This window comes from Scyliorhinus canicula, chromosome 10 (assembly GCF_902713615.1).
Source record: "Scyliorhinus canicula chromosome 10, sScyCan1.1, whole genome shotgun sequence".
Classification (NCBI taxonomy): Eukaryota; Metazoa; Chordata; class Chondrichthyes; order Carcharhiniformes; family Scyliorhinidae; genus Scyliorhinus; species Scyliorhinus canicula.
In genome coordinates this window covers 108,708,452-108,724,122 of record NC_052155.1, presented here as the reverse complement: position 1 = coordinate 108,724,122, position 15,671 = coordinate 108,708,452, and the positions used below count along the sequence as shown (strand labels likewise).

Genomic DNA, 15,671 nt, shown 5'->3' with positions numbered 1-15,671 from the left:
CAGTGTACTGGATCATGGAGTGGTTGATGCCGAGCACTCTTTTAAAAAAAAAAAAAAAAAATTTAGAGTACCCAATTATTTTTTTTCCAATTAAGGGGCAATTTAGCATGGCCAATCCACCTAACCTGCACATCTTTGGGTTGTGGGGGTACAACCCACGCAGACATGGGGAGAATGTGCGAACTACACAAGGACAGTGACCCAGGGACGGGATTCGAATCAGGGTCCTCAGCGCTGCAGTCCCAGTGCTATCCAGGGCGCCGCATGCTGGTTGATGCCGATGCAGAGCGCTCTTGGGCCACAAACAGTGCTGGAGAAGCACTTGGCCTATTCCATGCACTGTTATTGCCTCTTTTTAGCTGCTGGATTTCCTGAGGCTTGGGAAAACCAGCTGGCCAATGTGAAAATTGGAATGGAGAAAAAAGGGGGGCATGCAGCCTCATTAAAATATTAAAATAAGTGACTCTCCGAATCTCTACAGTGAAGAAGGAGACCATTCTGCCCATCAAGTTTGCACTGACCTTTCAAAAGAGCACTCTAGCCATGTCCACTCCGTCCTATCCCTGTAACCCTATAACCTAACCTGCACATCGCTGGACGCTAAGGAGCGATTTATCATGGCCAATCCACCTAACCCGCACATCTTTGGACTCATCTCGTGAAACTGCATTAGTCGCCCCTTCCCACCTCAGAGTTGGTTTTGAGGTAGTTTATGATGAGTTCATTTCATTTTCGACCCATTTTTCTGAGTCAAAAATGTACACCTCAGGCAGCACGGTGGTGCAGTGAAACATTGCAGCCTCACAGCGCTGAGGTCCCAGGTTCGATCCCGGCTCTGGGTCACTGTCCATGTGGGGTTTGCACATTCTCCCTGTGTTTGCGTAGGTTTTGCCCCCACAACCCAAAGATGTGCAGGGTAGGTGGATTGGCCACGCTAAATTGCCCCTTAATTGGAAAAATGAATTGGGTACTCTAAATTTATTTTTAAAAATGTACACCTCAAAAGTATTTTGTACCTTTATTCCCACTAAGGAAAGTAATAGTCTTAATTTTATTTTTGTTGTCATTCCATCATATTGGAATTTCTACAAGTGTCCCATCTTGGAGAGGCAGGACAATTCAATAATGTAACTTAAGTCAGGTTTCCATTGGAATTGGGTGCATGATTTAAATATAATAGATACCGAGCAGATTTCTCAGAGAATTGGGTAATCCAATAGTGAATTGGAGGCAGAGCTTCTCCCATCTAGATGCTTACGAAGCCCATTACCGCGCCATTTCAGCGTCTCTCTAATTGAACCAATAGCTCTCTGACTGACTACTTGGGAGGTGAGCAAGAGTGGTTATATTGATTTGTCTCCAATCTTCCCTTGCTGTCAAAGTTTATTATCCTGTATATAACAAGGTTGAGAATGCAAATTTGGTGTTGGGGAAATCTGTTATGAACTATATTTTACTATTTGTGGCACAACACACTTGCACTGTATCTTAGATTTTCAAAGATAAGCATCATTATTATCTTTTAAATTCTGGGTAATTGAAGACTGATTTGAGTAGATAAGGATTGATCTAATTGTTGACATAGTCTTCACTTTTATTGTTCTAAGGTATTTGACAATTAGTAATCCATCATATGTTCATTGTTATTTTTGGTTTTAGCTCAATTTATACGTTCTTGAATTATGGTTCTCACCATGTAAGGTTCAGTTTTCAGTTATTTCTGGGATGTGGGCGTCGCAGTTTCAGCCAGCATTTATTGCCCATCCCTTATTACCCTTGAGAAGATGATGATGTCCGTATGGTTTACGTGCACCCACAGTTCTGTCAGGGAGGGAGTTCCAGGATTTTGACTCCGAGTGAAGGAACAGTGACATAGTTCCAAGTCAGGATGGGTGATTGAGGTGGATCTTAGAGGTTGTGCTGTTCCCATGTGTCTACTGCCCTTGTCCTTCTAGATGGTAGCAGTCGTGGGTTTGGAAGGTGCTGCCTAAGGAGCCAGTGCATCTTGTAGATGTACACGCTGTTGCCACTGTGCATTGGTGGTGGAGAGAGTGAATGTTGAAGGTGATGGATGGGGTGCCAATCAAGCGGGCGCTTTGTCCTAGATGATGTTGAACTTCTTGGGTGTTGTTGGAGTTGCACTCATCCAGGCAAGTGGAGAGTATTCCATCACACTCCTGACTTGTAGATGGTGGACAGGCTTTGGGGGTCAGGAGCGGGTTACTCCCTGCCGCATTCCTACTCACATAACCATAGTGTTAATATGGGTAATTCAGTTGAATTTCTGGTCAGTGGTAACCCCCAGTAGTTAACAGTGTAGGATATTCATTCAGCAAAAGCATTTTTGTCACGATTGCTCAATAGAAAATCTATTTCTCTTTTATGTGTATTTCTAATTAATAAATACATATTAACTGTGCTAGATTACACTGTATAATTGAACTGACTCTGAAGCAAATCAGGGTGTTTCAGGAATATTTCAAAACATTTAAATTAATTAATTCATTTTGTAGTTTAAATTTTGGGGGCCACTGGAAACATTTTGTAAATGTGTCTTCTCTTTTACCTGTAAATATTCATAGATCTTAAAATGTATCAGTCAGCTGGAACTGGCCCAGTTAATAGGCACTGGAGTAAAAGCACGCTACATTTCTGGAACAGTTCGCGGTAGAGAAGGATCCGTCTCTGGATCTAGAGATCAGACAGCAGACGAGTTTTTAAGTCTGGGACTGGGTAAGCTGGTTTTCTTTATCACTTGGATATACTTGGAATAAATTATACCGCAACCACATCCCACTTTCTTTGGAATTTCTGTTATTGTCAGTGTTCCTTTTAAAAATGTTGTGCAAAGCCAGATTTTTGAATACGTGATACCTTCAAATCTTTGCTTTCCTGTGTACAGAGTATTTAACATGGAGCAAGGCTTGCAGGCTTCTGCATGTCTGAGCACCCATGCAACCTGATGGGAACGCTGGATACGCCAGGTCCCTTCCCTATCAGACTCCGCATACTGGAACTTAACCTTTAGCATAGTCCTGCATTTTCAGTGGCTGTCTGTCGCATGTTCACCATTCCCAGTGCTTTTTATGCTTTCATATGCAACATGTCCTGGAATTTACCCCCCCCCAACTACAATATACAGAATAAGACTGGAAGTGGAACTGCAGTAAATTGGAGGTATGCTTCAATAAAGTTGTCCTGAAAATAAAACAATAATACATCACTTCCATTTCTCATGTCTTCAGGACATTGTAAAAATGTTAAAAATATATATATTTTTTATTGCCACTTTTCAATTTTAACGGTTTAACAGTTTGACATATTTTACAGAATAAGACTTTTATGTACAATTTTACATGTGCCTCTTTTATCGGCGCTCCCCCTTTCTTTGCTCCTCCTCCCCCCCCCAGCCGCCGTTGATAGTTGGGCTTCATCCTGGCCTCATCTTTCGCCCTGGGTGTTGTCTTGTTATATTCTTTCTTTCATTTTGTGATTTTCACTTACACTGTGGGGGGCGGAGGGGGTTTCTCTGTCTTCTTTTCCCATGTCCCTTCCTGATATCCCTCGCTGCCCTGTACAATTTTTGTCTGCCCTCATCGGTCCCCCCTTTCTCCCTAATCACTACTGGCTTTGAACAGGCTGAACTCGTCTGACCCTCGGAGGGTGTACTTGATCTTCTCCAGGTGGAGAAATTCCAACAGGTCTGCCAGCTAGTCTGCAGCTGTGGGTGGTGCTGCTGATAGCCAGCCGAGCAAGATTTTCCACCGTGCGATTAAGGAAGCAAAAGCAAGGGCACGGCCCTCTTGCTCATATGTAGTTCTGGCTGGTCCAACACCCCGATGACTACCACTCTCGGGCACAGCACCACCCTCACCCCCACAACCTTGGACATCACCTCAAAGAAGGCTGTCCAGAACCTGACAAGTCTCGGGCAGGCCCAGAACATGTGGGTGTGGTTGGCCGGGCCTCCCTGGCACCATTCACATTTATCTTCCACCTCCAGGAAGGGTTCATTCGGGTTCTGGTTAGGTGCGCTCTGTGCACCACTTTAAAATGCACTTTCTTGCTCTTTCCAAAAGATGTCCATGAATGTTCCCTCAGTTCCCCTATTGTCTGCGTCTCGTAGTTCCTCCAGCAATTTGTCTCTCGGAGCCCTAGCATACCTGGGTCGTCTCCTTGAGGAGAAAGTTTTGGTTTGTAAATGTCGGAGCTCCAGTCCTTCTGTTAGTTCGTTTAGGGTTGCGAGTCTGACCTCCATGAAAAAGTCCCTGACCGCTAGTGCCGCCACATCCTGTCTCCACTCCTTAAAACTGGTGTCTTGCATGGCTGGCGGGTATTTGTGGTTACCGCAGATGGGGGGCCATGATGGGCATTTCGGTTAAACCGAAGTATTGTCTCATCTGGTTTCATGTTTTTAATGTGGCTACCACCACTGGGCTGGACGTGTATTTTGCCGGTGGGGTGGGAGAGCTGTCGTGGCAAGGGCTTGGATGGTCATTCTTTTACAGGAGGACTCCTCCAGCCTCTCTCATTCCGTATTCGGTTCCTTTACCCAATCCTCCCACTGTCTCGGCTGTGGCTGCCCAGTGGTAGGATTGCAAGGTCCGAAGGGCCAGACTGACCATGTTTCTTCTCCACTGCAGTGTAGTCTTGGGGATTTTTTGATTATTCCCTCCTCCTCACACAAATGCCGTGATCATTTTGTCTATTCCTTGGAAATAGGCCTCGCGGATGAAGATTGGTATGGATTTAAATAAGAAGAGGAACCTTGGCTGTACATTCATCTTAATCGTCTGCAGCCTTCCCGCCTGGGAAAGCGGGAGTGCCTCCCATCTCTGTAGGTCCTTTTTGACTTCCTCGGCGAGACTGGTCAGATTCCACTTGTGGATCTGTTCCAGTTGTGGGCTATCTGGATCCACAGGTAGCAGAATTTGCTTTGGGCTAGTTTGAAAGGTAGACCCTCCAGCTCTGTCCCTCACCCATTCGTGTTCACTGGGAATGCCTTTGAGTTTGTAGCCCGAGAAAGCCCCAAATTCTTCCAGGAGCTTCAAGGTTTCTTTCAGGCCGTACTGTGGGTCCAAGATGTAGAGGAGCAGGTCATCCGCATAATGAGTCTCTGCGCTATCTGTCTCTTCCATTCCGCAGAGCGATCACCAAGGGTTCAATTGCCAGGGTGAACAGGAGCGGGGACAGCGGACATCCCTACCTGGTGCCTCTGTGCAGCTGGTAGTATTCGGAGCTGGTGGTGTTGGTCCGAATGCTTACATTGGGGACGTTGTACAGGTGTATCACCCATGAGATGAACCCTGTCCCTTGTCCAAACCGCTCCTGTTTCTTTATGGGGTACTTCCATTCGACTCTGTCGAAGGCCATTTCTGCGTCCAGGGATATGATCACCTCTGGTGTTCTCTCACCGGGTGGGGTCAGTATCATATTCAGCAGCTACCTGATGTTCGCAGTTAGCTGTTTATTTTTAACAAAGCCCGTCTGGTCCTCTGCGGCCACCTCGGGTAAGCAGTTCTCCAGTCTCTTGGCCAGGACTTTTGTGAGTATTTTTCCGTCTACGTTGAGCAACGAAATGGGTCTATATGATCCGCATTCCGTCGGGTCTTTTTCTTTCTTGGGTATCAGCGATATAGTGGCCTCCGTTAGCGTTGGAGGAACGATGCCCCTCACTAGCGAATCTGCGAACATCTCCCGCAGGTGCTGCGTCAGCACTTGCGAATGTTTTCATAGAAGTCTACCATGAGTCCTGGCGCCTTTCCTGCCTGCACTCCATGACCTCTCCCAGTTCTTTTGGTGCTCCAGATCCCTCCGTCTATCTTCATCCATGAGTGGCATGTCCAGTCCATCGAGGACCCGTTTTATCCCCGAGTCCCCAGCGGGGGGCTGAGGTGTACGGTCCCCGGGAGAAGGCCTCAAACACTTGGTTGATTTTTTTTTGCTTGGCTACCAGTCCGCCTCTGCTATCTTTCACCTGTGTTATCTCCCTCGTGGCTGCCTGCTTTCTCAGCTGGTGAGCCAACAGGCCACTAGCCTTCGCTCTCCTGTGTCTAGCAGAGTTAGTGCACTGCCTTCCTGGTGGATAGCAGGTTATAGTCTATTTGAGCTTTTTCCTCTCCGCCAGAAGCTCTACGGCTGGGGCCTCAGGAGTATTTTCTGTCTACCTCTAGGATGGAGTTCATCAGTTGCTGCCTGGCTGCCCCCTCGTCCCTGTCTCTACGAGCTTTGTAGGCTATAATCTCTCCCCATATTGCCGCCTTCAATGCCTCCCAGAACGCGGAAGGTGAGACTTCCCCGTTCTGGTTATTAGTGATGTACTCGCCTATGGCCTGTGATGTTTTGCGGCAGAAGACCTTGTCGGCCGGGAGGTCTGTGTCCAACGTCCATGCTCCAACCTCGCATCCATGTAATGTGGAACGTGATCGGCGATGACTATCGCGGAGTATTCCGCTATGACTATTTCTGGAAGTACCAATTTCCCGACTGCAAAGAAGTCGATTTGGCCATATACCTTGTGCACCGGTGAAAAAAAACGAGAATTCCTTCTCACCGGAGTGTAGGATCTGCCATGGGGCCATTAATGCTCCCAATTCCCTAGCCATGCCTGCCTTATTCCCTGTTCTGAGGTTTGATTGGTCTGTCAAAGGGTCCTGTACAGTTGAAGTCAGTCTCTCTCTCCCTCCTCTCTCTCTCTCTCTCTCTCTCCTCTCTCTCTCTCTCTCTCTCTCTCTCTCTCTCTCTCTCTCTCCCCCCCCCCCCCCCCCCCCCCAAAATAAGTCAGTGTGTGTCAATGTCAGGTATTTCTGCCACGATCTTCTTCATGAAATCTGTGTTGACCCAAGTTGGGAACATTCACGTTTACCACGGCTACCAGTGCCCCGTCTAGGACACTGCCGATTATGACGAACCGTTCCCCATAGTCCGTAACTATCCTTGTCCTCTTGCTAATCAGGATATCTACCCCCTGTAGCCCTTGTCCTGTAATAGGAATCGTAGGTCTGTCCCACCCAGCCCTTCCTTAGCCGCAATCGGTCTTTCTCCTTCAGGTGCGTCTCTTGGAGGAAGACTGTTTGCTTTTAAACTTCTCAAATGGGCGAAGACTCTGTATCTTTTCACTGGGCAATTACGTCCTCTGATATTCCAGGTAATAATCCTGGTGGGGTTTTTTTTAGCCCCCCCCCCCCCCCCCCCCCCGCCCCTGCACTCCAGGGTTTCCTATTGTTTCAGGACCCTCCAAAGTGGCTGCTTGCGGTGCCATCTTGTTCCCTCGTCTTCCCCTGCTGTCTTCCCCCCTCCCTGCGTCCCCTCGTTCCTATTTCCCCCCTTGCACTCCCCATCCCTGCCTGGTGGTTAAACCCCCCACCCTGCTGCAGCCCCCTTATTCTCATCCTTCCTGCGCTAGCTTTCCCCGCTAGTGCGGTGGCCCCCATCCCGGAACTGATATTGCCCCTTTCCTATGTCCGCTAGATAGTTGTTCCCTCTGTCTCCTCTTCACCCTCTCCTGTGCTACACTGCCCATGCCCTTTCCTGTGTTTTAACATTTCTGTTCAGAGCGAGGCAATACTGTCCCACGCAAACATGGTGTAGGCCCATCGTAGTTCTTTTTCTCCTTTTTTTTTCTCCATCTCTGTTTCGCCCTCAGCGCTGTCTCACCTACACCTTGTCCAGGCCTTTCGTTCACACAAACCTGTCCACCTCCGCCCGGGTATTGAAATTATGTTCTCTATTTTGGAACATGACCCAGAGCCTGGCTGGGAACAACATTCCAAATCTCACTCCGCTCCTGTTCATGCCGATTTCGGCTGGTTCAATTCGGCCCTGCGCTTTGCGAGATCTGGCCCAATGTCGTAGTAGACCCGGATTCTGTGTTCTTCCCAGTTTCTCGCCTTTTGTCTGCCGACCCCAATGCAGGATCCTCTCCCTGTCCTGATACCAATGCAGCTTGGCAATTATTGCCCTCGGCTGTTCCCCTGTTTTGCGCTTCGGTTGGAGCAATCTGTGTGTCCTATCAATCTCCGGCGGTTCGGGGAAGCTGTCCCTCCCGACTAGGTTGCCCGGCATCTGGCCCACATAGTTCATTGGGTCCCTGCCCTCGATTGCTTCTGGCAGACCCATGATCCATATATTCTGGCGCCAGGACCGGTTCCCCTGGTCCTCGACCTTCCCCTTTAGGCTCCTCTGTTTTAACACCAACCTTTTCATTTCGGCTTCCAGAACAACAATAATGTCACTCTGGTCCATCGGTGCCTTCACAAGCTCCTGGATCATCTTCTCTTGAGCTTCCAGCTTCTCCCCCAGGCCGTCAATTGTCGTCTGCATGTCAACCAACGCCTCCGTCACATCCATCTGAACAGTTCCCTGGATCTCCATCTTTATCACCTCCCTCATCGCCAACAGTTGCTTGGTCATGAACATCTTGCATCCGGGTCCGCCGTCTCACCCACCCGCTGCTCTTGGCCTTTCCCTCCGCTCCTGCCATCCCTGCAGCTTCTCGCTCTCCCGTTTGCTGGCATGTTGTTTTTTCTCTTCTCTCCCTTTTTTTATTGATGGGTGAAATGAGTCTGAATTTTCAGGCGAAATTCAACTATAAGTGCCTGTTTGGTAGTGTTTTGGAGGAGAGCCACCTGGTGTGCCACTGCTCAGTACATCACCGCCACTGGAGGTCCCAGCAAATTGTAAAATTAGACAGGAGCCCTACCCAGCTGAACCAAACTGACATTTCAAATTTTGCAATCGGGTACTTAGTAAATAATTTCTATAATTACAGAATCTACAGCAGAGAAAACAAATTTTTGTTCTTTTAACTATTTCCTGTTGGCATTAAAACATTTGAATCTGGGCTAGTTTTGTTCCGAGAGGCACAAATTGCGACTGACAATACCTATTTCCATTGTGGCTATTTCTTAATTTTAAAGTGATTATCTGTTGAATGAGACTGTGTATTTGTAATTCTCGGTAATTGCTACGTGTCCTTAGAATTGTTTGCAAGTACTTGAATTGTGTCTTACAAATGTATCACTTACCTAAGGGTGCTTCTTTCTATGCCTATTCAGGCACTTTAGTTGGTGGGACTGTGGACCGAAAGCAAATAGCAAGTATCCAGGAATCCATTGGTGAGACAAGCTCTCAGAGTGTTGTTGTTGCAGTTGACAGGTAAGACTAATTTTATTTCAGATATACATGTTTTTGTGGTCCATTTAGTTCACTTTGTGCATGTTATACTGTTATGGGCCAGGGTTTAGAGAACCCCAAAGTGTATCATGGAGTTCACCTGTCCCACAACTTTGAATAGATTGTGGTTATGGGGAGCACACGGGCCCACTCTGCAGGTGTGATACAACAGAAATCTACAGTACTTTTAAATTAAAACAGTGTTTATTTATGAAACCAGTTAACACTTTATAAACCCACAGTATACATCTTAACAACTATCAACACTAATCCTCCCCACAGACACAATATTCTATAAGTAAACCTTAATCTTTCCTATTAACATCCATAAGACAAAATACCCTTTTTGACACAGAGATCAGATTAAATTCACTACTGAGAGCAGTCAGCACTTTGAAATCACCCAATTGATCTGGAGACAGTCTATAGTTTGCAGAGAGAGATCCTTATACAGCTCCTTGCTTTGCCTGCAGCTATCCAGCTCTCAAAACGAAACTGAAACACACCCTTTAGCAAACAGCCCAAAGCGAAAGTAAAAGCAGACACAGCCTAGCTCCACCCACTCTCTGACATCACTGCAGCTATCTAATAAACACCCATTTCTTAAAGGTACAACCACTACAACTATTCGATAAAAACACCCATTTCTTAAAGGTACTCTCACATTGACTTTCTTACATTTACAATCTGATGCTGAATTTAACTAATTTGCTTTAATGTAAAATTACAACATCTTTTGCAAAGATAACAACATGTATTTATATTGCATCTTTAACATAATAAAATGTCCCAAGACACTTCACAGGAGTGTTAAACAAAATTTGACTTTGAACCTCAAAAGATAGTAGGACAAATGATCAAAAGCTTGAAGAAGTAGGCTTTAAAGAGAGTCTTGAAGGAGAGTAATGTAGAGAAGCAGAGAGATTTAGGGAAGGATTTCCAGAGATCCGACCCCACCAAGTAGACAATACTACCATGTGATACATCCCCATTTGGCATTGGGGAAGTTTTATCCCACAGAATGGATGATAGGTCAGTGAGACATGAGAGATATGCACCGAGAACCCCTACAGTTGCACAGAGGAAATATTCACAAATCAAGAGAGGGCCTAGCTGCCATCTGTGACGTCAAAAAGTTCCATCAATGTCTGTATGGGAGGCATTTCACTTTAGTGACAGACCCCACAGCCATTGTTGGGTTTATTCAAAGAAGATGAGGTGATTCCACCAGTTGCCTTGGCCCAGATACAGTGTTGTGCTTTGTTCTTGTTGGCTTATGTGTACACCATTGAACATCATCCAGGGACACAAAATAACCAATGTCCTGAGTCATGTTCCTATGCCAGAGACGGGTGCACCCCCACACTACCAGAAGAGATAAGAATGGGCATGAATTTTCTCGACACTTTGCCAGTGTCGACTCCGCAGATGAAGTACTGGACAAACCAAGACCCATTGTTCTCAAAGATGAAACAGATGATATTATACAGATGGCAAAACACAAAGAGCTTCAGAGAAAATGAAGCCGTACCAGATCAGGAAAGACGGGTTCATCTGTGAGGATGGAATCGTTCTCCGGGGATCGAGAGTGATTGTCCCCAGGCTAGCGAGAAGCTACATGTGATGGCCTGACATCACGCTGCAGTTAAAGGAGTGCTGAAGGACTGTGATCAGCGTCAATTTCAGCAAACGTTAGCTGCCTTAGCTCGGTTACATCCATTGGAATGGCTAGGTTGGCGATGGGTTAGGGTCCACATTGACTATGTAGGCCCGTTTATGGGCACGGTGGTTTTGTTGTTAGTGGACGCTCATTCAAAGTGGGATGGAGGCGTTTGAGATGAGATCCACAACTGCTTACGCCACAGTTGAGAAGCTGCACCAGTATTTCGCAATCCACAAGGTACCAGAAGTCCTTATTTCAGACAATGGAATGTTTTTACCAGCGCCGAGTTTCAGAAGTTTATCACTTTTAACAGAATAAAACATATCGGAATGTGGCAACTAGGGGCTTTTCACAGTAACTTAATTTGAAGCCTACTTGTGACAATAAGCGATTTTCATTCATTCATTTCATTCATATCAGAACAGCACCGTTACCATCATTCATCCAATCGACTGGCAGAGAGAACAGTGCAGACTTTCAAGCTGGCTTGAAGAAACCACCATCCACATGTTTAAATACCAAGTTAACTAGCCCTCTGTTATCAAATAGGATCACCCTGTGTACGACTACTGGAGCCTCTCCATCTGAACGTTTGATGGGTCATGGGTTGAGGACCAGGGTAAGCTTAGCGGGGAAGGTGGAGACAAGCCAGAGGAACCAGGATCAGTTTCAAAGTACAAGAGCATTGGAGAGGAAGGATCCAGTGTTTGTGAAGAATTTAGGTAACAAACCAAATTGGGTTCTAGGAGTTGTTGTGGCCAGAACAGGGCCACTATGAGGTTAAAGTACAGGACAACATTTTAAAGAAGCATGTGGACCACTTGCATGGCCAAGAGCCATCTCAAGAGCCATCAAGCGATATCTGATCAAGTTGTGCCAGTAGGAATCATTGTGAGTTGCCCGAGGAGTGAACTGTTGGATCAACCAGTAATAGGCCAAAGTGTTATCCCCCAGTAAGCAGTGGAAATGGAGGAAGTGAAACGTCGGTAAAAGGAGTGAGTCCTTGTGCAATAAGGTCAACAGTAACTACCTCAATAGAAGAATCTAAGTCACTGGAGCTAGGTCACTCTATGAGAAAGAAGTCGGCACCGGACAGAGTTATTGATGGACTACTGTAAAAGTGTTCATGATTGTTACTGTTAAGGCAATTGTGCAATTTAATTATTCCAATATGTAATACGGAACTTTGGGTAAGAGGGATGTGGTAGCTAGCCCCTCTAAGGGACGTTCTCAGAGGGAGGAGTCCTGTGACCCACTAGTCTGGATGGATGGAGTTGGGATTTCACTAGGGCATGTTGGGACTTGTACAGTATTTGGACCCCAGAGCTGAGTATGGAAAAAAAAAAAAATATTTTAAGCACTCTAAAATGTTGTTTATAATTGTCATAAATCATTGTGTTTTATGAGTTTACTCGTGGATCCAATTCTTGAAGTTATTACAATATCGTTTTTATACCTCTCCTCATCCTTTCTGTTGAAATTAATCACTTCATGCTTTTTGGTGCAAATTTCATCTGCCAGTGTTGTTCTGAAGTCTGTTGCTTATCCTCCTGACTTGTTTACTAATATTTCTGAGTTTCATGTAATCGCCAAACTTTGGAATCTTGCTCATATAGACCCTAATATCCAATACTGGTACCCCCACTCCACTCTATTGAAGGCCTTCTCCGCATCCAGCGCCACCACTATCTCTGCCTCTCCCTCAATCGCCGGCATCATAATGACATTCAGCAATCTCCGCACATTCGTGTTCAGCTGCCTTCCCTTCACACAACCTGTCTGGTCCTCATGCACAACCCCTGGCACACAGTCCTCTATCCTGGTGGCCAGGATTTTTGCCAGCACCTTAGCATCCACGTTGAGGAGAGATATGGGCCTGTATGAACCACACTGCTGGGGGTCCTTGTCCTTCTTTAAAATTAACGAGATCAGTGCCCGTGACATCGTCGGGGGCAAAGTCCCCCCTTCCCACGCTTCGTTGAGTGTCCGCACCAGCAAGGGACCCACTAGGTCCACAAACTTTTTATAAAATTCCACCGGGAACCCATCCGGCCCCGGTGCCTTCCCTGACTGCATCTGCCCGATCCCCTTAACTAGCTCCTCCAGCTCAATCGGCGCACCCAGCCCCTCCGCCTTCTCCTCCTGCACCTTCGGGAAAGAAAGCCCGTCGAGGAACCTCTTCATTCCCCTCCTCTCCCCCGTTGGCTCCGACCGGTACAGTTCCCCGTAAAAGTCCTTGAAGACCTCATTCACCTCTACCCCCTTCCGCACCACATTCCCACTCTTGTCTCTCACTCCAGCAATCTCCTTAGCCGCATCCCGCTTACGGAGCTGATGAGCCAGCATCCTACTCGCCTTTTCACCATGTTCGTACACTGCCCCTTGTGCCTTCCTCCACGGTGCCTCCGCCTTTCTAGTGGTCAGCAAATCAAATTTAGCCTGCAGGCTGCGCCTCTCCCCCAACAGTCCCTCCTCTGGTGCCTCTGCATACCTCCTGTCCACCTCCAGCATCCTTCCCACCAGTCTATCCCTCTCACTCCTCTCGCTCCTCTCCCTGTGTGCCCGGATGGATATCAGCTCCCCCACGAATTACTGCCTTCGGGGCTTCCCAGACCATCCCCACCTGAACCTCCCCCGTATCATTCACCTCAAGGTACCCCTCAATACTTGCCCGGACTCCTACACACCTCCTCCTCCGCCAACAACCCCACATCCAACCGCCACAACGGACGTTGGTCTCGCACCTCTCCCATCTCCAACTCTATCCAATGCGGAGCGTGGTCGGAGATTGCAATGGCCGAATACTCGGCCTCCTCCACTCTCGGAATCAGTCCCCTACTCACCACGAAGAAATCTATCCGAGAGTAGACCCTATGTACGTGGGAGAAGAAAGAGTACTCGCGTGCCCTCGGCCTTACAAACCTCCATGGATCCACCCCACCCATCTGGTCCATAAACCCTCTCAGTACCTTGGCCGCCGCCGGCCTCCTACCCGTCCTAGAGCTGGACCGATCCAGTGAAGGATCCAACACCGTATTAAAGTCCTCCCCTATGATCAGACCTCCCGCCTCCAGATCCGGGATCCGTCCCAACATACGCCTCATAAAGCCCGCATCGTCCCAATTTGGGGCATACACACTAGCCAGTACCACCTTCTCTCCTTGTAGCCTGCCCCTAACCATCACATACCTACCCCCCTTATCCGCCACCACCTCCGATGCCTCAAACAACACGTTTTTCCCCACCAGAATCGCCACTCCCCGGTTCCTCACATCCAACCCCGAGTGGAAAACCTGCCCCACCCATCCCTTCCTCAGGCGGACCTGGTCCGCCACCCTCAGGTGGGTCTCCTGAAGCATTGCCACATCCGCCTTAGCCCCTTCAGGTGAGCCAGTACCCTCGACCGCTTCACCGGCCCATTCAACCCTCTCACATTCCAGGTGACCAACCGGATCAGAGGGCGTCCCGCCCCCCCCCCCCGTCGGCTAGCCATAGCCCGTTGACTGCCCGCCCCAGGCCAGCACCCCCTGCTCGACCCCGTCCCCATAGCGACAACCCCTCACCTCTGTCCCCCCAGCCCCCACCAGCTCCTTCTTGACCCTACCAGCAGCAACCCGGTATTCCCCTTTCCCCCCCTCCCTTCCCCCCCAGGCTAGGAACCCTCCCAGCCGCGAACCGTCCTCCATTGTACTTCCGTGGGTCAGCTAACTTCTGCTGACCCCGGAAACTCCCGCCAATAGCCCGACCCCTCCCGAAGTGGGATCATCCCCCAATCTATCCCCCCTCCTGGCACCGCTCCAGCGCGGGGAAGAACCAGTTAAGGCCCCGCCTCCCCCGTCACCATCTCCGCCCCCCAGCCCCGCAGCACGGGAAACTAGAGGAAAGCCCGCGCTTTTGCACTGCCCCACCACACCCTTCTGACGCAGCTCCCAAATATCAGCCCCACTCCATACCCCCACTCCGGCATAGAATACAACATACCCCCCAACCCTCCCCTCAAGATACACAGCCCAGACAATGTCCCACAGCACAAAAACAAAAACATAGCAGAACAACTCCTCCGTAAATAACCATATCAAAATTGCAAAAGTACTAAAACAAGAAGAAAACAACAGAAGAAAAAGAGAACACAGCAACAGCAGAATCCAGCACTAATATCTTACAGCCGACCTCGCAACCCCCAACCCCTAGTTCAAGTCCAGTTCTCCGTCCGCACGAAGGCCCACGCCTCCTCCGGGGAATCGAAATAATAATGCCGGTCCGAATAAGTTACCCACAGGCGCGCGGGCGGCAACATTCCGAACTTTATCTTTTTCTATAAAGCACGTCTTTCGTCCGATTAAATCCGGACCGCCGCTTAGCCACCTCCGCACTCCAGTCCTGGTAGATCCGCACTACCCCATTCTCCCAATTGCTGCTCTTCACCTTCTTGGCCCAGCGCAGCACGCACTCCCGATCACTGAACCGGTGGAACCTCACCAGCACCGCACGCGGGGGTTCATCTTCCTTGGGCCTCCTGGCCAGCACCCTGTGCGCTCCCTCGAGCTCCAAGGGCAGATGGAGAGATCCGGCCCCCACTAGCGAATTCAGCATTACAGCCACATAGGCTGTCAGGTCCGATCCCTCCAGCCCCTCTGCAAGGCCCAAGGTCCGCAGGTTTTTCCGCCTCATGCGGTGATCCAGCTCCTCAAAGCGTTCCTGCCACTTCTTGTGGAGTGCTTCGTGCCCCTCCACCTTACTCACGAGGACCACGGCCTCCTCCTCTCGTTCAATGGCCTGCGTCTGCAACTTCTTGATGGCAGCACCCTGGGTGGACTGAATCTCTGACAGCCTT

At 48.5% G+C, this 15,671-nt stretch overlaps 1 protein-coding gene across 9 annotated transcripts in view; it reads left to right on the top strand.

The window, feature by feature from the left end:
- arfgef1 (ADP-ribosylation factor guanine nucleotide-exchange factor 1 (brefeldin A-inhibited)) overlaps positions 1-15,671 on the top strand; it is a 280,401-nt gene that overhangs the window by 175,430 nt on the left and 89,300 nt on the right. For all 9 annotated transcript variants that reach the window (XR_005462112.1, XM_038809540.1, XM_038809538.1 and 6 more), the window contains 2 exons: positions 2,583-2,733; positions 9,057-9,156. Coding sequence is in view for 8 of the 9 variants with exons in the window: in XM_038809540.1 (XP_038665468.1) it covers positions 2,583-2,733; positions 9,057-9,156 (251 nt within the window). In the remaining variant the exon portion in view is untranslated. The remainder of the gene's footprint in view (positions 1-2,582; positions 2,734-9,056; positions 9,157-15,671) is intronic.